At 35.8% G+C, this 22,772-nt stretch overlaps 1 protein-coding gene and 1 pseudogene across 2 annotated transcripts in view; one reads left to right on the top strand and one right to left on the bottom strand.

The window, feature by feature from the left end:
• LOC140812441 (T-complex protein 1 subunit eta) overlaps positions 1-22,236 on the bottom strand; it is a 47,282-nt gene extending 25,046 nt beyond the window's left edge. Inside the window, exons 1-14 of one of the 2 annotated variants that reach the window (XM_073170706.1) lie at positions 22,041-22,235; positions 20,992-21,252; positions 20,575-20,700; positions 20,292-20,495; positions 19,936-20,105; positions 19,715-19,850; positions 19,268-19,384; positions 18,982-19,101; positions 18,797-18,895; positions 18,594-18,683; positions 18,285-18,372; positions 17,979-18,067; positions 17,803-17,877; positions 17,366-17,720 (exon numbers count right to left, since the gene is read on the bottom strand). In XM_073170706.1, the coding sequence (XP_073026807.1) occupies positions 17,619-17,720; positions 17,803-17,877; positions 17,979-18,067; positions 18,285-18,372; positions 18,594-18,683; positions 18,797-18,895; positions 18,982-19,101; positions 19,268-19,384; positions 19,715-19,850; positions 19,936-20,105; positions 20,292-20,495; positions 20,575-20,700; positions 20,992-21,252; positions 22,041-22,055 (1,692 nt within the window). In that variant the 5' untranslated portion in view covers positions 22,056-22,235 and the 3' untranslated portion in view covers positions 17,366-17,618. Of the gene's footprint in view, positions 1-17,365; positions 17,721-17,802; positions 17,878-17,978; positions 18,068-18,284; positions 18,373-18,593; positions 18,684-18,796; positions 18,896-18,981; positions 19,102-19,267; positions 19,385-19,714; positions 19,851-19,935; positions 20,106-20,291; positions 20,496-20,574; positions 20,701-20,991; positions 21,253-22,040 lie in introns of those variants that run through there. The other variant, XM_073170707.1, reaches the window with a different exon arrangement.
• Positions 482-17,100, top strand: LOC140811541 (transcriptional corepressor LEUNIG-like; annotated as a pseudogene).
• Positions 22,237-22,772: the final 536 nt, after the last annotated feature.

Genomic DNA, 22,772 nt, shown 5'->3' with positions numbered 1-22,772 from the left:
ATTGGGTTATTATCTACTAGATGATCACGAAGTTTTGGGCCCATTTGATACATCGTCAAGTGTCGTCAGCGAACTAGAGTATGTGGCTTTCATATGCCTGTGTATAGACACGTGTTTTCAACTCTTTGTATTAACAAGAGTTGTCGGATGGAGAGAAGTACATGTGGTTTTCAACTCTCGTATAAATGTCAGAAATGCTGAAGATTATTCACATGTGTTTTTCAACTCTCGTATTTATGAGATATAAATGTCAGAAATGCTGAAAATTAATCACAAATACAAGCTATGTCTCAACACCATCGTTGTAACAGCGCTCAGCTACCCATGGCTTCCCCAATATCTTTCATGCCTTTACAAACTTCAGCAATAGCAGACAGCGTCTCCTTCATGTTCAGGAGAGGTTCCGTTGGAATCTTCTTTCCGGAGCACGCACCGATGACACAACAACATACTCCAAATAGCAAGAAGCGCCATACCGGTACTTGAAAAGACCAGACCAAGACCGTGGTCTCACATATATGTGAGAACCACGGTGTTCTCAATCTTGCACAACCACAAAAAGAAGAGAAAAACATCCACTTTTTGTGCAGGAGTGTGGAAGTACGGGTATGGCGCGTTCTGCTGTTTGGAGTATGTTGTTGTGCCATCGGTGCGTGCGTCGGAAAGAAGATTCCAACGGAACCTCTCCTGAACATGAAGGAGACGTTGTCTGCTATTGCTGAAGTTTGTAAAGGCATGAAAGATATGGTGGAAGCCATGGGTAGCTGAGCGCTGTTGGAACGATGGTGTTGAGATATAACTTGTGTTTGTGATTAATTTTCAGCATTTCTGACATTTATATCTCATAAATACAAGAGTTGAAAAACACATGTACTTCTCTCCACCCGACAACTCTTTATAATACAAAGAGTTGAAAACACGTGTCTATACACAGGCATATGAAAAGACACATACTCTAGTTAGCTGAACGATTCGCAAAGGTATCAAATGGGCCCAAAACTTGGTGATCATCTAGTAGATAATAACCCAATAAGCCAGGCTCAATAATGTGAGGAAACATATAGTTAATATGGTTGGTGAAATACTTGTCCAAAGTAATCAACTTATTATTTGCAATTTATTTTTACATAATATTATTATATTTTATTTTATATAACAATAAAATATATGTTTCAAAGGACAATATTAAGCATTTACTATATCCCTGACTTAGTATTTGAAACATACTATTAATTTTGAGAGATAGGCAAGGTAAAACAAAACATTTTCATGGTTTATGTTATTATTTATTAAACCATATTATGTGTTTTTTTTTAAAAAAAGTAATTTAGTTTATTTCTTTTAACAATAAATCGATAATTAGTTACTCTAATCAATATACACACCTAACTTGGACCAACTACGAGTGTCTTTTGTCAGTGTGTTTTGGTTGGACAAGTCAACAGACAAAAATCGCCTTTTTTTTGAAATAATATAAAAAAATTGTTTTCTTAAAAAAATATATTGTCTGGTTACAAATGTTATTTTAAAAAAATTTATTTAAGTGCGTGCTTTTGTAGAGGTCAGAATTGAGTTCCTGTTTCTATTTCTATTTAAAAATAAAACAAAAACATTTTTTTAACACTTATTCAAACGTAAAAACCATTTTTCTTTTCTTTTTTTAATAAAAGAATTTTAAAATGTGGACTTCTTTAAGGGGTTTTTTAATTTACAATTTATGTATCTAAACTCGGCATGCACGTACTTATATTTATGTTATTTAATTTCCTAGCAACTTTTTTTCTTAAATGCTCTTTTGTTCATGTAAAATTTTCTTTCAAATTTTACGTTTTATGTAAGATTTAGTTTTGAAACTTTACTAAATGTTGCATATAAATTTGTATCTTGCAAATCACAAATGAAATTGAAGGCACACAAATATTTTTGTAGTGAGCCCATAATGGGTGAATGAACTAAAAACAACAGGATTGGATACATAAATATTTTGCTCGAATATTGTTTGAGTTTAAGCATGACGATCCGCTTCAGTTGAATGCTTCTATTTCACTTATTTTATTTTAGAAATCAAACATTCGTTTCGCAACATCGGTTAAATGTATCCACGTGTTTTCATGTATACGTACTGTTCCATATTTTTGGCAAATAATTGATATATTCATTCCAAACGACGTTGTTTTGATCATTGTCAGATGTTAGATTTGTGAAAATGTTGCACCATGTCTTTGCGAGACGTTCATGTTCGGTCTTCATCCAATGTTTCCTTGTGACGCCTTCACTCGCAACAAAATATGGCTATTGGAAATCTTCATAATTTTTTTTTTTAAAAAATATTTTATTTTTTATTCAAAATTTTCCACTTTTTTTATATATATATAAAAAATTTGATTAACACCGAACGGGCCCAATCCAACCATCGCATGCGGAATAATCCGTGTGTTTCTTCCTCTCCCTTGGAGGGGCGAGTAACCACATGGAAGAAAGAGTCTAAGAATTGAGTGAAGGAAGAATCACATTAAATGTAAACAATGCTTACTTACAAAAGACGCGTTTCGGGGAACCATTACGTCATTTGCAGGTGCGGGGGTTTGTTTCGAATTCGATACTGTTTCGTACTGTTTTATTACCAATTTTAGTATCTTTTGTTATTAAATCTATATAAATATTATTGTTATTAAAATATGATTAAAAAAAATATGAGAGAATTTGTATAAATGAAAAAGTTGAGTAGATAAACTGAACCGATATGGTGAGAATGGCGGATGGAAATGTTCATTCCCATTCCCAAGTGTGTACTGAAAATGAGAATATTGTGGGTTAAATTTCCACAATCTCAATTAAGCCTTAAGTCACATGATAATAATTGCTCCATCTTGTACCAAAACATACTTGGCCTTAGGCACTTGGTCTCTAATCGAAAACTACTCAAACATGTGATCTCAAACATTAGTAAAAATATAATATATAAAAACTCAAGTGAGACAGTCACACGAATCAATTCTGTGAGATTGATCTTCAACCGTCTGACATGAAAATGTAATAGTAAGAAGATAATATATAAAAACTCACTCGAGATAGTCACACAAGTCAATTTTATGAGATTGATCTTCAACCCGTCCGATTCATGAAAATGTATTAGTAAAAAGATAATATATAAAAACTAACGTGAGGTATCCCACGATCAATTTTGTGAAATTGAAATTCAATCCGCTATTAATTGAATCCTATAAGAAAAACTTTACTTTTAATTTTTTTTTTTTAAATAAAATACATTATTCTTAAAATAAAATACTATCCGGATCCTTCAAAGTCTTAATGGGTTTAGAAATGTGGCCCAAATCTGACCTGTTGAAATTGAAAACAAAATATAAACACAAAAAAGAAGAAGACGAAGAAGAAGAACTCTCCCGATTGGATGCTGCTCTGTATAACACCTTCTTTATCACGTTAATAAAGGAATACATTTATATGTCATAGGCTTAATATATTGTGGCCTGAGTGTGTGGTTTGCGCTGAAATTGTAGTATGTTGTTCTGGCTAAGATACATAATATTTATGTTCTGAGGATTCGGAAGTGTTTGTTTTGGCAATTGTGGGATGGTTTTTCCTTTCCTTTTTTTTGTTTTTGTTTCTTTTATTAGGACCTGTGATGAGTTGGTTTGGTTTAGATATCTGTAAAGAACTTGGCCTTTTATTGTTTGATTCACTTTTCTTTTGATTTTAATTAGAAATGGTTAGTTGTATGTCTCTGGTAAGAGATTAACCCTAATACTCGACAGGGGCTTCACGTAATTTTTTTTTTTTGTCTCCCTCTCACTTGTTTGTTTGTGTTTTCCAGGTCATTGTGGTTCAGAAAATCGCTGTAGCCTAGTTTCGGTCTAGAGTTTGGGCTGATCAGGCTAAAGTTGGGCCTTTTTTGACTAACCCTAACAGAACATATACAAAACACCGATTGTCTGGTTCGGTCATAAACATTATCCTCCGCAAAGATGCACAATGGTAAGTTTAGTTTTCTAATTTGTTCCCTTCGTTTCTGATCTCGGTTATGATTCCTTTCGGTTTTTTTACCTATTATTTTGTTGGATGAATGGTCTTTTATACAAATTTGTTTACTTTTTCTGTTTTTAGTTTGTGGGAACGCTGCTGCTTTGCCACTTCTTGCAGGAGTGGCATGTTTTGCACTTGTATGTGTGGGTTTTTGTGTTTTAAATCCTCAAACGATACGTTATCCGGCGATTTCTCGAACGAGACGTTATCCGGCGAAGGTATGAAGATTCAGAAGTTTTTTTTTTTTTTGTTATGATTGCACTGACTAACGTGCTGTGATAAGGGCAACTACATTGATATGTTAATGGGTGTTATTAACATCCATTAACATTAAAGTATCAATGTGGGTGGAAGTGTTATTAATTTTTTGTGCCAAGTCAGCAGAAAAATTCATCAAATCCGAAATTTGCGACGGTTTTTGAAAAACCGTCGCAAATTCAAAAGCGTCACTTTTTTTAAAAAAAATCGCAACTTGCGACGGTTTTGTAAAAACCGTCGTTATTGGCGACGGTTTTATTAAAAACCGTCGCTAATAGCGACAGTGTTTGAAAAACCGTCGCTAATAGCGACAGTGTTTGAAAAACCGTCGCTAACATTATTCACCAACTGTTCTTTCATAAATTAAATACTACATATCATATTTAGCAAACTATAACGGCTAGTTTTTAAATAATATTATAAAATACAAAGTACAACGGCTAGTTAAATAAAATAATAATAAAAAATCACTATAAATACAAATCAATTTCTACAAATTTATTCATTCATCCAACATATTGCTACTCATCAACCACACTCAATATATATTCTCTACCATTCTCATACTTCTATTTGTAGGTTCAATATTTATTTCTTTAATCCTTATTTGTATACAATGTCTCATTCTTCGAGCAGCTCGAACTCCAGCTCCAGCTCTAGCCCAACAAGCGAAGACGAAGTACAAGTTGAAGTTAATGACGAAATTGGTCTAACGACGAAGGTGACGAACCCGCACAACCTGTCCAAGGCTCAAACCGAGGATTTCATGATTATCTCCGTAGAAATTCCGAACTACGTGACTCTGAAGTACATCACCAACTTCGTGCCGACTTAGTTGAGCATATTTGGACAGAGTACAACAACAATTAGTGAAGTCAGTTTATTACAAATTTCAAAATGTTTGATTTATATGTTGTTTTTCATTATGTTCAACTGTTGTTTCCTATGTGTACGCTTTCAGTCAAATTTGTAATAAATTTTTAAATTGAAATATTGGAATTAAGTTATTTTTTAATGTCTTAATAATATTTTAATGAATATTGGAAATAAGTTATTTTTAAAATAATAATACTATTTATTTTCAGTAATATTTGTTGTAAAATGTTAAAAATATTAGAAAGATATTGAAATATTAAAAATATAAAAAAATGAGTAAGTGGACAGTGGGACTCATAAATAATGAAAGTTGAAATTAAATGAATGTGGGGGTGTGTTAATAATGGGGAAGTGTTAATGTAATGAATATGTGGCTCGTGGACCCCATCATTTTGATGAGATGGAGAGTTATTAACATGAATTAATTCCGACGGATGCGGATGCCCTAAGCAGCGTTTTGATATTAATACTCAAGCAGCGGAGACGAGGGAAGATAGAATTAGTCAATTGCCAGACGATGTCATATCTATATAATACTATTAGTGACGTTAACTTCAATTGGAAAAAAAATTATACAAAGATATATATGTTAATTATTATTTTTTTCATATTCATAATTGTAATTTCTTATTGATATTACACGACCGAAAATAATCATTTTCATTATCATTAAAACAATTTTGAATCGAAGCAAATTGTCTATCTAAAAACACGAAAAATAGAAAACAAAAAAAGCGTTAAAATACTTTTACTTTTATAAAAAGATAAACTACATATTTCGAAATTAACTCTTCAATATTTTAAATTATTATCTTCATATAATATATATATCTTAACAGCAAACCAACCCGATGGATCGATTCTACAACACAATAATCATAGGAGATAAGAAATGGGGAAAACGTATATTTAAAATTTTTAAAGGACTCAATTATAAATGCGCTAAAAGACAAGCCCCGCATCGGAAATATTGTTCAAAAAGCTAGAGCCTGAGTGGAATGACATTTCAACCACAATCCAGTCAACCAGTTGATGCACACCTGTCACAAATGTAGAGGTTAATTGCGTCATTTCACAAGATACCCCATGCAGCAGAAGTCCTAATACGAAAATTCGGGGAACCGAGAGGGGTTAACCTCAAATCCACACTGTGATATTATATTATTATTATAATTAGGAAAATATCTGCAACAGCTTCTTCAATACGCCACTAAAGTTAGTCATCAGAAGAAGAAAAAGGAAGGAATTTCTTCATTCCTCTGTAAATTAAATTATCTACAAATCTGTTTTTCTTTCTGGGTTTTTGGTATTCTCAAATCTCTCTATTATCTTTCGGTCATTATATTCATGAAATTGTACAAAGATTCATCTTTTTTCCCTTTGAAATACCTGAGTTGGGGTACAGGTTAGTTTGTATTGCTTACACATTTGTTCTTTCTCTGTGCGTTTGTTCTATGAGGAGTTCTTGGTCTTCCCTTCTGAATCTATATGGTGTTGTATTCGAGTGACTTGGGCTTTTATGTTATTGCCTGCTGTTATGTGGATATCGAGAACTATTTTTTGTTACTATTTTTTTTTCCTGATTTGTGCGTGTTTTTAATCAAACTTTTTACAGAGCCCGAAGCGTTGGAAATAAAAGGAAAATTTGTTTATTGAAGATCTGAGTTTTGTATTCTGTACTGCTGGACGGCCAAACATGTCTCAGACCAACTGGAAAGCTGATATAATGTAAGTGTTTTTGTTTCTTGAGTTCAAGTAATCTTTTTTTGCGACATTCTTTTTTACCTGTTCTTTTCATGTCTTTTTTTTAAGGGCTTTCTTCTTTCTTTAAAAAATTATTCATATAAAAGGTTTATGTTCTTAAGTAGTCTTGGGTTGCTTGCTGAATTTGGTAAGCTTTTTGGTACTTGTGTGCCTTTGACCTTTAGTGTGTATTACTGGGTTTGTGCGTGTGTAGAGCTGTGAATGTGATGATTGTTGAGGTTTTGGTTTATAGGAGAGGGATATCAATGTCTGTCTTCTATATTGTCTATTTGGGAATTTAGGATAGTGTTACTTCAGAAGTTGCTGTTGCATTGTTCTCCTTCGAGTTTTATGTCTCCTCCCTGTTTCTTATGCTTTATGGTGATTTTTTGAATATCTTATTACAGGTTGGATGTGTACATTCACAAATACGATTATTTGGTAAAGAGAGATTTGAAGGCATCTGCTCAGGCTGAAGGAAAAGTTTCATCTGATCCCGTTGGTGAGCATAACGAAAGATGAGCGAAAAGAGTGTGTGTTCTAGGTGTTCGATTTCTTCTAACTAATTGATGTTTCTTGGTGTGTTTCAGCAATTGATGCTCCTGGTGGTTTTCTCTTTGAGTGGTGGGGTGGTCTGTGTTTTGGGATATATTCATTGCTCGGACAAATGAGAAGCACTCTGAGGTTGCTGCATCTTACATTGAGGTTTGCAAAATGTTTGTCCTGCCAAGATGCATTTACTTTCTCCTCTTGTCTGAATCTATTAGAAGCTAACTGTTTCTAATGTCAACTTTAAATATTAAGAGTTGTTAGACGTGTTCTCTTCACGCATTATGGCACGAATTGTTACACTTAGCATTGAATATTTTGTTCACTTATAAAGAGTTTGAATTAAATTCCTCACTAGCACAAATGAGATAATGTTGACTACTTCCTTAAATAATATGACGATTTCTGGAGGGCAAAAAATTATAATAGCTTCACAATATATGCTTTGTGAGCTATTGAGATAATGGTGGAAATTAAATTAATTTACCTAATGAGGAGTTGAATCCCCCGATTGTTTGTAACACGACCAAAGAATCTGGGTGGGAGAATGAAAATATTGATACTCTCACTAATTATTAAAAATATAATAATAAATTATTATTAATTATGATTTATTTTTTTTAAATTATTATTATTATTATTATTACTACCATACCACCTCCCTTTCCTTTTCAAATCCATCCCGCCTGTTTTCCTGCTCCAACTGTCTTCAAGTCTCGTGCTCCAACAGTCTTCAAGTCTCACGATCTTCACTGTGAGATTTAGAATACAATTGCTCTTTCCATTCCTTGATTTTTTTGCTCTTGAATATAATTGTTGTATGATTTTAAAATAATAATTGTTGTTTGCTTCCAATAGGTTTTGGATTAGCTTTGAGTACAGGAACCGTGAGCTTCTGATGTAATTGGATGTGAAGTTTTAGTGCTTCCAATAGGTTTTTTATCGGATTTGAGATTTTTTTAGTATGAGATTTTTGATTGGATATTAGATTTGATAATATAAATTGTCTTTTTCATGAATTTATTTCATCTTGAATTATTTATTGCTTTTGATTGGATTGGAGTCGTGAAATTTAAAATATAATTGTTGCGGCAGTACGTGAATGTGTTCTTCCCGAACAGTGATTGATCGAGGATTAGTTAAATGACAGTTGTTTAATTTTCCAAATGCATAAATACTCCATTCCCATATTCTTCCATTAGGTAAGAAATGTGATTAATTAGGATTAGTTGAATGACAATTGGTTGATTTTCCTACGTTTACTTAGAACTGTGATTGATTAGAGATTAGTTAAATGACAATTGTTTGATTTTCCTACGTTTACTTAGAACTGTGATTGATTAGAGAGTGGTTAAATGACAATTGGTTGTATGTAATTGTGTGTTCCAGTAGGTTATTGTTTTCACACGTTAGAACTGTGATTGATTAGATATTAGTTAAATGACAATTGGTTGAATGTAATTGTGTCTTCCAGTAGGTTATTGTTTTCACATGGAAGGACATGCTGATGATCAGATGGAAGAACCATTTGGCCTCAGGTATCTACTCATCGTGCAGTCGGTCGAGGTCTCTAGGGTCCTGGTAAGAAAAAAGCTGGATCGATAGTGGAGGTTGGTATATGTTTCCTTACATTATTGGGCCTGGCTTATTGGGTTTTTATCTACTAGATGATCACGAAGTTTTGGGCCCATTTGATACATCGTCAAGTGTCGTCAGCGAACTAGAGTATGTGACTTTTCATATGCCTGTGTATAGACACGTGTTTTCAACTCTTTGTATTAACAAGAGTTGTCGGATGGAGAGAAGTACATGTGGTTTTCAACTCTCGTATAAATGTCAGAAATGCTGAAGATTAATCACATGTGTTTTTCAACTCTCGTATTTATGAGATATAAATGTCAGAAATGTTGAAAATTAATCACAAACACAAGCTATGTCTCAACACCATCGTTCCACTTCCAACAGTGCTCAGCTACCCATGGCTTCCACCATATCTTTCATGCCTTTACAAACTTCAGCAATAGCAGACAGCGTCTCCTTCATGTTCAGGAGAGGTTACGTTGGAATCTTCTTTCCGGAGCACGCACCGATGGCACAACAACATACTCTAAACAGCAAGAAGTGCCATACCGGTACTTCCAAACTCCTGCACAGAAAGTGGACGTCTTTCTTTTGTTTTGGTGGTTGTGCAAGATTGAGAGCACGGTAGTCCTCACATGTCTGTGAGGCCACGATCTTGGTCTGCTCATCGCAGGTAGTGGCACAGGCTATGTCCACTACCGATCCAGCTTTTCTTTCCAGGACCTTAGAGACCTCCACCAACTGGATGATGAGTAGATACAACCAAGTACCTCCATCGACTGGACGATGAAGTCGGTGGAGGTCTCGAGGGTCCTTGTAAGAAAAGCTGGATCGATAGTGGATATAGCATGCGCCAGTACTTGCGATGCGCCAGTTGCCCAGTATGTGAGAACCACGGTGTTCTCAATCTTGCACAACCACCAAAAGAAGAGAAAAACATCCACTTTTTGTGCAGGAGTGTGGAAGTACGGGTATGGCGCGTTCTGCTGTTGGGAGTATGTTGTTGTGCCATCGGTGCGTGCTCCGTAAAGAAGATTCCAACGGAACCTCTCCTGAACATGAAGGAGACGATGTCTGCTATTGCTGAAGTTTGTAAAGGCATGAAAGATATGGTGGAAGCCATGGGTAGCTAAGCGTTGTTGGAACTATGGTGTTGAGACATAGCTTGTGTTTGTGATTAATTTTCAGCATTTCTGACATTTATATATCATAAATATGAGAGTTGAAAAACACACGTGATTAATCTTCAGCATTTCTGACATTTATACGAGAGTTGAAAACCACATGTACTTCTCTCCATCCCGACAACTCTTGTTAATACAAAGAGTTGAAAACACGTGTCTATACACAGGCATATAAAAAGCCACATACTCGAGTTCGCTGACGACACTTGACGATGTATCAAATGGGCCCAAAACTTCGTGATCATCTAGTAGATAATAAGCCAGGCCCAATAATGTAAGGAAACATATACCAACCTCCACTATCGATCCGGCTTTTTTTCTTACCAGGACCCTAGAGACCTCCACCGACTGGACGATGAGTAGTTGCCTGAGGCCAAGTGGTTCTTCCATCTAATCATCAGCATGTCCTTCCATGTGAAAACAATAACCTACTGGAAGACACAATTACATTCAACCAATTGTCATTTAACTAAAATCTAACCAATCACAGTTCTAACATGTGAAAACAATAACCTACTGGAAGACACAATTACATACAACCAATTGTCATTTAACCAATCTCTAATCAATCATAGTTCTAAGTAAATGTAGGAAAATCAAAGTATTGAGTTCTATGGCAGCAAAGTAGCTCATTATGTATTTGGAAAAATTGCCGAAGATGTACCTCATCTTGAATCCATGACTTTTACGTGCCAGCTTCTTTGAGGTGTGAGAAATCTCTTTTCGCTATTTATCCATTCTTTATTTCCTTGCAAAATATTTGGTTTAGTTCTTGCATTTGTCTCAGGGATGCAAACTGGATCAAGTGATTAGCAAGCTTAGCAACCTCAGACATTTAGTTTTGGTATTAGAATACTACAATAAGCTCGATCTGCTAGAACTTGCTGTATTCCTGGATTCATGCCCCCTTCTACGCAAATTCCAATTATCAATGGTATTCATCACATTGCACCTACACCTTACTCTGCCATGATAATGTGTTTTGACTTTGTGATCTGTGGCGTATATTTCTATTGGTTCTTGTGCGTGTAGGTGGAAATGTCAACATTTAATCTAAAACGATCACGGGAGAGAATGGTCAGGCGTGACACTCAACTGAAAGAAGTGGAACTTAATGGATTTAGTGGGACGAAATGTGAGTATAATTTTATTTTGTATATCCTTAAAAATGTTAGTCTCCCTCGAACGATTGGTACTCTCCCCGGGTACTGTATCCTACTACATATGTCATAGACGTTGGATGGCTCAAATTACTGATCCAAGGAATGCCGAGAGGAGACGTCAAATTATTCGTGAACGGTTGCAAGGACAGTCCATTTCTAAGAATGTTGAGATTATTACCTTATAAAGTAAGCAATTTGAAATCATAGATAATCTAAAAGTTAGTTTCAACCTTCATTTAAAATAGATTTATGAACTTTTATTGTATTTTGCGGTGATTTTAATTTATTATACTTTGTTGAAAAAGGAATTTTTTTTTGAATGATGTAATTTGTACTATTCAAGAGTAAAAACTCGAGCCAGATTAAATCTTATTTTCCACTCAATGTTGTTTTGTCCCAGTATTCAAAAAGACAAGTATGTCTTCAAACCAAGTATAGCATTATTGGGTAGATGCGGTCATGAAAGATATTAAAGAGAAACATGGTTGCACGGCTATAGAAAGATCTCATTCAACTATGTAAACCAAGAAATTAACAAAACTAAATCTGGATATCTTATTCTCTGATGCATTAAGCTACATTATTCTAGGATTACTACAGCAGAGAATAAACTTTACATCCTCTAAGATTCTAACAAACAAGAATTCCATACTCGTTGGGTGTAACAATGCTGCACTCTGGTACTAAAATTTTTTGCCGATTCTTCTATCCAACGATGCTCGATTAATGCGAAAATTGTCCTCATCTCTATCATGGCACCCCGTATTGAATTTCTGGTAATTTTGTCTGCTTTATTATGTTCAAGATTTTCCTTTTCTCCCATTTTTATTCACTGGAGAGAATGGATATTTAAGTAAAAACTCTGGTGTCATTATGCAATCGATGGATGTACTAATATGTGATTGATACTGTACTATCGATGACCAAAACAATCTTGACCACCAAATAACAAAAAGGGCTTTTGTATGTACGCAAACATTTCTTGAAACAATGACATCTGAACATTATCCAATCACCTAGGAAGCCATCTCCATAGCTCCATTCATATGCAAGAGAGTTTCCAACTGTCTCTATCTAGTAAACTAGGGGAAACCGTGCTCTGAACTACTCGAATCAGTATGCGACTTCAGTATCGACTCAGATGCATTGAAAAATACACATAGTCATCCATCTTTTGCAATTCAAAGGACTGTGGCGCCTGCACCAGAAGTGCCTCGTTGCCATGCCACCATACAGGGTCGAATTTACATCCTGCTTTCAATCTTCAACATAGGAGAGCTGAACCTTCTTTTGCAATTCAAGATTTCCTTCCTTGTTGAGTATTCAACACGATACCCAACCCAATCATCAAGCTTCAATACAGAAGAAACGGTACCATTAATTAGTCTAAATGCTGAATCAATTTTTACCAAAATTATCAGAGAACGATGAGGAAAATTCATGTGCAAGATTAGTACCCGCACAACCACTAATAAAAAAAATGGGCTGAAAAAACTGTGGTTCACACTGAAGTGCTCAAAACTCGAATCGGAACCTAAGGCTCATTATCAGAATCACACGAGAGAGAGATGTCATCACAGTCACACGAGAGAGAGACATCGATCCTGTACTCTCCCTTGAGCCTTGAAAAAGCATTATCTTCATCCATATTATAAAACAGTCTTCCTTTCCAATATACGAAACATGTTTACAACGGTGAAATATGGTTCTATCCTGATCTGTGAACTTTTCCCAAAAAATTGTATCCAGCAGGCTGCTGCATCGTGTAGAGGATGTAAGCTATTGGTGGCAGAGAACGAAAGGCAGAAATAAGAATGGCAATAAATGACAAACATTTACCATATCTTTAAATGCAAACAAACTGTTTGTACAGATGTTTTGATACGAGAGTGTGTCAGGTGCAAAGATGAACCAATTTATGTGAAAATGATAAAATCTTAACTTCTAGAAAACACAACGATTGTAAGTCCTAAATTATAATGCAGTTTTCAAAGTGCTCTTAAGCTGGTTTCATTGGTTATGATGGTTGGAGGGGTAGGGTTATCAAACCTCTTTTACTTCTTCTTCCTTTCAATCTTCTCTATAATTACTTTTGACCATACATAGTTATTACAAAATGCATGGTTTGCGATGCCTTTAAGAACAAACTTTTTCATCTCAATCAACATTGACCCCTTGCCTGAATGATGTTCTATCGTATAATTTACCATTTCTTTGTGGAGAGGTCTAAGGTTGTATCATGTATGACATGGACAATTCACCTTTCTGCTTCGAGGCTCTTAATTTGTTTAATTACATTTCCATTAGGTTTTGTTCAATGAGAGTCAATAAACTCTTTTAAATCTTTATTTTTGAAGGTAGGAACATGCATTAAAAATCCCTTTTGCAGATTCAAACATTCGTCAATTGCCTTTTGTCCCAAGTCTTTTGTCTGCATATCTCTTAGTTTTCTTCCATTCGGCAGGGTCTTGATCATCTTCGCTCTGGACTTCTCCGGCAGTCAAAGTCATTTATGCAGGGGCCTCAACCGTTTCATCAGTTTCAGATGCTAACACCTCAGCATCAACAACAGCTTCTGCTTGAACAGCAGAATTTAACTTCATTTTCTACCAATGATGCAGAGAGCTGAAGACTGAGAATGCTTTTAAACAATAGAAGTATGTCTATGGGGAAAAATGTCCTTCCTGATTCTGTCGGTGATGTAGTTCCTAATATTGGGTCTCCTCTGCAAGCTGGCATTTTACCTCGTACAGATCCAGATATGCTAATGAGGGTGACTTCTAAGTTTGCTGCCATGTTTTCTTTTTGGTTGACTTACTCCTCTCACAGAATCTCACTCGAAAAATCAAGCCTTGTGACTGATCTCATGAATTGTATAGCGAATGAAATCTTTCATTTGTTGTGCAGTTGAAATTGGCCCAACTACAGCAGCAGCCATAGAACAATGATCAAACGCTGCAGCAACTTCAACAACTTGCTCTCTCGGGTCAGCAACCTCAGAGTTCGAATTACAATCTCCAGCAAGCTGGAAGTGTTGCTCCTTTTTAAATGTTTTCTGTATTTTTTAATCCCTTGCATTTTTTTATTCTTTTCTTGGATTACTTATCTGTTGGAGTTAATTAGCACTTTATTGAACTATTATCAATAATGATTTATGTTTGGTGGCTATGAAATATTTTCTGACTAACTATTGGATTGAAAATTTTACTTTCAGAAATGTTATAAAGTTTAAGCAATGAGCATAACGATATATATTATCTACTTAGACTACAGAATTTTTTTTTGGAAAAACAAAAATTAGGAAGGATGGTAAAACTGAACCTGAGGGTTTCCAAAGTGTCATTGTGCACGTTGGACAGTGAACTCAATGGTGGAGCATTGTGCTTGGGCTGTTGGGCTTTCTCCTATTCTGCTAAAGTTGGACTGAGAATACTTCAAGTTGCATAAAAAAAGAAACATACAGTGATACTAACAATACAATTATCTGCAAAGTTATGCTATCATGTACAAGGGGCTGGTGAATCGATGGTGCTCGGTGATCATGTATGCTAGTACGGGTGATATCGGAACTAGACACGTGAAATATATGGCTAACCCAAAAATAGAAAGGCCTTCTTTTTGCCATTCAAATATTTCGAGCCTTCATTCTGATTTATTGGAAATTTGTGATTAGTAAGCATTTCGGAGTTGATTTTTGCCCTATCGGTTTGAAGTTTTCTATTTCGTAAGTCTGTTGATATATGTGCCCTTGCCTGCTGATGCTCCTTTTTGAGACAAATAATTTCATGTAGATTTCTAAATTATTTCCCAAAGAGTTATTGTTTGCGATTGATTTTGAGCCCTTCTTAAGGTTGCTGGTGTGGCCGGATTATAGTTAGAAGCTATAGGAGTCTATAGCTCTTAAAGGAAATAACAAAGTTTGAATCTTGGAGAGAAATTTGAGTTCTAGTGCTTGCTTGGATTTTCGTATGGTCTGATACAGACTTTATGATATTTAGGTTTCACATTTATGGAAGCGAGTTCTCTGTTCACGCCAGTCTTAGTAAAGTTGTCTGTTGCCACTTCTCATCAGATGGGAAGCTGCTTGCTAGTGGCGGGCATGATAAGAAGGTGAGTGTCAAGAGTTCATGAAGTTTGGGGATTCAAGTAACAAAATTTTTGTGGTCTTTTAACTAGGGAAGCTCAAGGAGCATTTTGCTGTCGCAAATTTTCTTGCTCATGAAAGTAATCCAAAATGAACCAAATTGTTGCAGGCCGTTTTGTGGTACACGGACACTTTGAAGCCAAAATCTACTCTTGAAGAACACTCGTCACTTATTACCAATGTGCTCTTCAGTCCAAGCAGGGCACGCCTCGCCACATCTTCTTTTGACAAAACTGTCAGCGTGTGGGATGCGGACAATGTTAGTTGATGATTACTGTTACTATACCTTGACAAGTTATCGTGTCTGAAACTTCTTATTAGACATTATCATCCTGTCATTACTAGAAGTCCAATGATTAGATAATGTTATATCATTTATGAGATGTTCTTTTCATTCCGTTGATTTTTTTTCCCACTTCTTAATGTTGAGTTGTGTTGCAGCCTAGCTATTCACTTCGTACCTTCACCGGTCATACTGCGGGTGTAATGTCGCTGAACTTTCATCCCAACAAAGAAGATCTTATATGCTTTTGTGATGGTGATGGTGAGATACTGGAATATTACTAATGGTAGCTGTACAAGAGTTTTCAAGGTAAAAATAAATTAATTAAATTGAACTTGTAGAGTCAACGTATTAGAGGAAAATTGTTTAGCTGGAATTTCGATTCTCTGACTCGATAGGGTGGCAAGGCCCAAGTCAGATTTCAACCCCGTCTTGGAAGATATCTCGCTGCTGCAGCAGAAAATGTTGTATCAATACTGGATGCAGAGACTCAGGCTTGCCGGCATTCGCTAAAGGTCCGTTATTTCCCATCATGAGATTTGGTGATTTTATACACTATTTGCCCTTGATCATTCACAAATGAATTTGCATCTGTTGATTTTATTTTAGGGTCACACGAAACCTATACATTCCGTTAGTTGGGACCCGTCTGGAGAGCTCTTGGCCTCAGTCAGCGAGAATTCAGTGAGAGTATGGGCTTTGAGGTCTGGAAGTGAAGGCGATTGTTTACACGACCTCGGCTGTAACGGCAACAAATTTCATTCCTGTGTTTTCCATCCTACGTATTCATCTTTGCTGGTTATCGGCTGTTACCAGGCAAGTCGAATATATTTTTTTTGTAAATGATATAAATTTGCCATGAAGCATATATATATCATGGCCAAATGCCCTCAGGATTAACGTTCTGAATAAGGGTATGTTTATGTGCAGTCATTGGAGCTTTGGAACATGTCTGAAAACAAGACCATGACTCTCGCCACGCATGAAGGATTGATCGCTTCATTGGCCGTATCAGCAGTCGCAGATTTGGTTGCGTCTGCTAGTCACGACAAAATCTTGAGGTTATGGAAGTAGAATCTAGATTGTTGTGTTCCCGGCATAGATTGTGTCTTAGTTTCTTGCCGGCGTTCTAATTTGATCATCGTAACTTTATGTAGTTTCATGAAAACTCAGAATTAGGAACTTCGTACTGTTATTTGTTGTTTTTAAAGTTTCTGGTGTCAGTTCTTGGTACAACCAATCTGCAACAATTGAATGGATTTTGGGTTTTACTTCTGACTGATTGTTCTAAATGATATAATATACTACGGCACACCAGCGAACACGTCGAACTTGATACCATATGGTTTGTAACTGTTACTTTTCATTGAAAAAATAAACGATTATCAAAATGATATAAGAGTTAATTTGACGCATAATCTCGAAATCCCCAATCTACAAACAATGCTTTCTTTGGCCAAGAACCAGAAGAATGTTGTACATTTTAACTCAAAGTGGGCTAAGGTGGTATTTTTGAAAGAAATTTTTGAGAATGAACTCAAACAATTAAACACGGGGCACCGAGCTGGATTTGGAGATTGAGGCCATGTATAACCTCTCGTTGTTCAGTTACTAGAATCAATGGGCAAAAACAAATAAACAGCGAACTGAGATTTAATAAAACTGCGCCTTAAATAAGATGTATGTGAAAATCCTGATTCTGACCCGAAAAAGAATATCCCGGTAATCTAGAAAACGAAGGACCAATCAAAATTCGGCAATCTTGCTTTCAGAGCCCAAGATGTACAAAAGCTCTATCGTCTCCTCATTCCCCGTCCACGACCACGAAAAGCAGCTCCACCTCTCCCTCTGCCACCCATGGCACTAGCAGCAGCATCACCTTGAGCACTCTCGGACTGCGTTGAAGGATTAAAAGTTTAACAAAACATCATATCATACAAGGACATGATCAAGAGATGGGCACAACATATAAATTACCTTGGGGTTTTTCACCGTTTCATCGACACTTAAGATCAAGCAAGCTGCTTCAGTCGCAGCATTTATAGCATTAATCTATGGAATGGCAAGGTTAAGAAAAAATCAAGGACCTCGAAATATGATGCGCATATTAAATAGAGGGAACCATTTCACAAATTAAAGAAAGCTGAACATACCTTCACAACTGCTGGTTCCCATACAAAGTTGGCAAACGAATCAGCTATTCCACCAGTATTGATGTCTACACCATAAGCTCCACCCTCACCTGTTTACAAGCTCAAGTGTTAAAAAAAACAAACTGTAATGCCATCTTACATAAAAAAACAATATTTTTTTTTTGGGGGGGTGGGGGGGGGGGGGTGTGGGTGGGTGGGGAGGAAGAACAGTGATATGCACCGCATAATCCGTATCTCATTCACCTAACAGGTCAATACAACAATTAAAGCGTGCCATCCAGTATTAAAAACATATAAGAAGCTAACCAGATGGTAAAGCATGTTTCTGTCTCAGCTTGTTCAGAACATCAGTTGCATCAAAACCAGCATTATCACAGAGTTGGCGGGGTATAACCTGCAACAACCATATGATAAGAAAGATAGAGATTATTGCAGTGCAGTGTCGGGCACCGCAGTGAAATTTGACATACGAGTATTATTGTCCTATTCATGGTGCTTTGTCTGATCACCTCAGCTGTTCATACTGCTTTATCTTATTATCCTCCTAATAAGAACTAAACAGATGCATCTTAGTTGTCATTTGCATAAAATGCATAAATCTTCCAAAATATCTACCTCAAGGGCTTTTGCATATGAATTTATAAATAGCTGAGACTTCCCAGCAATTGTGCGAGCATGTTGTCTCAAACATCGGCTTATTTCCATCTGCAGATGCCATAAAACTTTAGAAAATCAAACCGCAATCATCTTCAGAGGCGAATGTTTTTCCTAAAACGGAAAAAGTAAGGATGCTCTCGTAGATGATAGAGAATTCATACATCAATAGCACCCCCACCAGCAACTACAGTTGAGTTTCTCAAGGCCCTTCTAACAATCATAATTGCATCATGCAAACTTCGCTCAGCCTCCTCGATAAACTAAAATTATTGAGACTAACAATTAGTGACCGCCGACCGGTGGTTGAATCATGTAGAGTTAGCAAGGATAAGAATAATCACAAAACCTGGTCTGCTCCACCACGAAGAACAATTGTTGCAGTCAGACCAGATGGACATCCACTAAATATGTTAAACCGCTCGTTTCCAACTTGCCTCTCCTCAAATAGGTCACAAGATCCCAGAACCTTTTGAACAGGTAAAAAACAGTGGTCAGCTGAATTATAAATATCATAAAAATGTACGGTTGAAAGGTGCTATATACATGCAAATGTTATCAAATTAGATCAATCTAGAGTAGGCATGACAACTGGTAGGTTAGAATTAGTGCGACCAAATGCAAGGAAAAACAACCTCATCAATGACGTTGTTCACGGTAGTCTGCACGGTTCCACCAGTTGCTGCTGCAACCCGCTGCAAATCTTCTTCAGCAACACGACCCGCACAAAATATATCACGATCTGCAAAATACTACATTCCAAACAAAAACTTTTGTGTGGGTACTTGATTATATAGTTCCTTTCACAAAGTTGATAATAGATATCAAATCAGAGCAAATAATGAAATGGAAAAAAACTCATCATTACACTAGAATAAAATTTCACCAACTAAAAAAAAATCACACGGAAACAAATTTAATATACTTCTACGCAGATCGTACAAACTCTTTATGCTCGAACAATACATATGTATCATTAAAAAAACTCACTCCATTATTAAGAGATCTAGCAGATGCAATATCACTCATCTTCCATTATCCTTAAAAACATAGAATACTAAAAAGTAAACATAAACCAATACCTGTGTCCCAAGATCCCCAATAGCGAGCCGTGACAGCACAATTTTAGCTCCACTCTTCACACAATTGTCCAACTTGTCATAGATGATATTCCATTCTGCATCTACAATTGATTGATATTGTAATGGATCTGACAACCTATGGAAGATTGTCCAGGAAAAGTGAGCATCCCCAAGACTTGGGCGGGAGATGGAATAAATTCAAAAGATGCAAATTTCCTAACCTTATCTCTGCATTTTCTTTCTCTGATTTTAGCTCTAATTCTATGTTTAGCAAAAGTATCTTGGGATTTACAAATTTTTTTGGTTGCTGCTCAAACCCAGCATATGAAAATGTCTTTTTGAAGGCAACACCATTCACAAGAAAAGAATCTCTCATTGTACCTCCAGGGACCTGCAGACGGAATTCATGCGGAAAAATCAATATTTAAGAAAAGATGATCATCATACTCTCTCACACAACATGGTTAACAATTATTCAATCTAGCAAATAAACTAACGGAAAATATTTAATACAAACAGTACAATCCTTAACAACTAACAAGCAAGACTGACAATTTTAGAGTAATATAAAAAATACCTTTTTGATTCCTATCATATTTAGCCTGTCTTCATTCCCAATGGCGAGGACGGCATCTACCACCATGGATGCGAAAAATTCCTTTTCACCGCCAATGAGCTTAGAGGATAGTGTTGTGGCAGCACATTTGGCCAGTAAACTCTTCTTTTCTTCTAAACTTTTTCCCTCTATGCTAACAGCTAATTCTTTTATCTTCTCAATTGCCTGTTGAGTCCACAAAACACCAGTAAGCCTAGGCTTATGTCCAAATCAATAAGAGGGAAAACAGATTTCTAATGCTCACCAAGTGAGCAGCTGTGCGGTAACTCCGGATAAGGTTTTGAGAATGAACTCCATCATCAATAAAAGGCTTGGCTTCCTTCAAAAATTCTCCTGCAAGCAAAACTACTGTGGTGGTCCCATCACCAACCTGCAAAACAGGAATCACATATGCAACAATGTCATAAGGAAGCCAACTACAGAGGTGAGCAATTATGGAAAACAAAAACTATTTTTTCAATTGTCTTTCACTTTCGAATTTTTTTTATGAATAGTTGTTGAGACAAAACACAACACTCCAAGTCAAAATAAAATTTATACTTTAAATCTTACGACTCATTTGTACTGAAGAAGGGGTTGTGCTTGTTCCTTGAAACAATATTAGCAAGGGTATAAATAAAGGGAAACAGACTCCAACGGCCAACAAACAATAAACTAATACCTCAGAATCTTGAGACTTAGCAATATCTACAAGGATCTTTGCAGCTGGATGTACAATATCAAGAAGCTTCATTATGGTGGCTCCATCATTTGAGATGGTGGTGTTCCCTTTCTCATCATGGATCAACTTGTCCATGCCTCTTGGACCAAGAGTAGTCCTGACAACATCTGCAACAGCCATACATGCATTAATGTTGCTTATTAATTGTGGCTTCCCCTGAGATGTATCAGTCCCTTCCTTAAGCAGTATGATTTGGGGTTGCTGTTATTGATCACCATCATCACCAAATAAAATAAGCTTTAGTGCAATGAAAATGATGAATATAGACAACAAAATGACATCTCTTAGATAATCAGAGAAACAAGCAGGAATTTGGAAATTTATCTCCTGTTTACACAAATGCACCTTAAAGGCTTAAACATAAATTAAAAACGTTACAAACTTGAGTACCAAAAAATGAATTATTTACTAAAAACCTTAAGAATAATTTTCCATCATTTAATTTTGTTCTATGTTTGTTTAAAGATGAACAAAAGCAATATGATTTTACAATGCAACTGTATCAAATTTTGCAACTTCTTTAGTCAGTAGAAAAGCAGATTGATCATCGTGTTTAAATCACTCCACCTACTTATAATGTGAAGCCAGCTTCTGAGAACATTATGAAGACGAAAAATTTATCTTCGTCCAAGCACCGAAAATGAATCAAGTTCAATTCCCTTGCAGAAAATAAAAAACCATCCCAGAAAAACAAATTTGAAACCCGAGTGACAAGCAGCACGAGGTATTTACCAAAATGCTAAACACCCAAATAAGCTAGAAGAACAGAAGAAGTGAACATAATAGCAAACATTCTCAGCGGAAAAAAGAAGCTTAACATCAGGATTCAAAATCAACAAACTGGGAAAACAGATAACCCATCCAAAGCATCAAGAGAAGAATATGCAGCTGGACGCAATGCAAAGTAACATCCATCAAGAGAGAACATTTCACTCGATACACGCAGATAATGTATGCTCTTTAGTGAGAGTAGGAACGATCGATCTTACCATCATGGCTGCCATTGTCGGATGCGAATTTCTGCGCGAAGGAGAGTAAGATTCAAGTATAGAGGAATTTCTAGTCTAGGGTTTATGAAAACAAGTATTTTTCTGGCTTTTCTTTCCTAACCCGCTTCTTCGTTTTTGCTATTTCGGGGAGCGCACCATGCAAGATTCATAAATTACATTAGACCTCTAATGTTTGGAGAATTTTATTTTTAACCCTTAATCACTTTGCCCCACAGAAAATACTTAAATCTGTCTTTTTCGAGTCACACAAAAACATTCTGATTCATATAAAGTTAATGAATTTGAATTGAGCTCAAACATATTCAATTTTTTGAGTCGATTTATATACAAATTATTTTATTCGATAGTACACAAATTACTCTCAAATTTTTAAATATTATTAATATAATATAATTATATTAAATAAACATAATTCAAACCTTTATTTTTTTAGCAATAGTTCTAGTAATATGCAAATACGTTAAAATTTCCGATTTAAATTCATACTTAAGTTCTAGTTCAGAAAAAATTCAAATCAAATATATTTTTAACTGTCCGAGCTTGCATCCAGAGCTTAAAGTTTTCTCGATATCTGACTCGGTTCGCTTCGTTTCAGTTAGTAGTCTAGATGATACTCTTGTATTCGTTCACTTTGTGTTGCAATTTATTCGTTTTATATACCTTGATTCCACCGTTTCTAAACAGATTGAGTTTGTTTCACCAAATTTCATT

Source organism: Primulina eburnea, chromosome 14, assembly GCF_022965805.1.
Source record: "Primulina eburnea isolate SZY01 chromosome 14, ASM2296580v1, whole genome shotgun sequence".
NCBI classification, from domain to species: domain Eukaryota; kingdom Viridiplantae; phylum Streptophyta; class Magnoliopsida; order Lamiales; family Gesneriaceae; genus Primulina; species Primulina eburnea.
The sequence above is the reverse complement of the archived record's forward strand: the minus strand, read 5'-3'. Positions and strand labels throughout refer to the sequence as shown.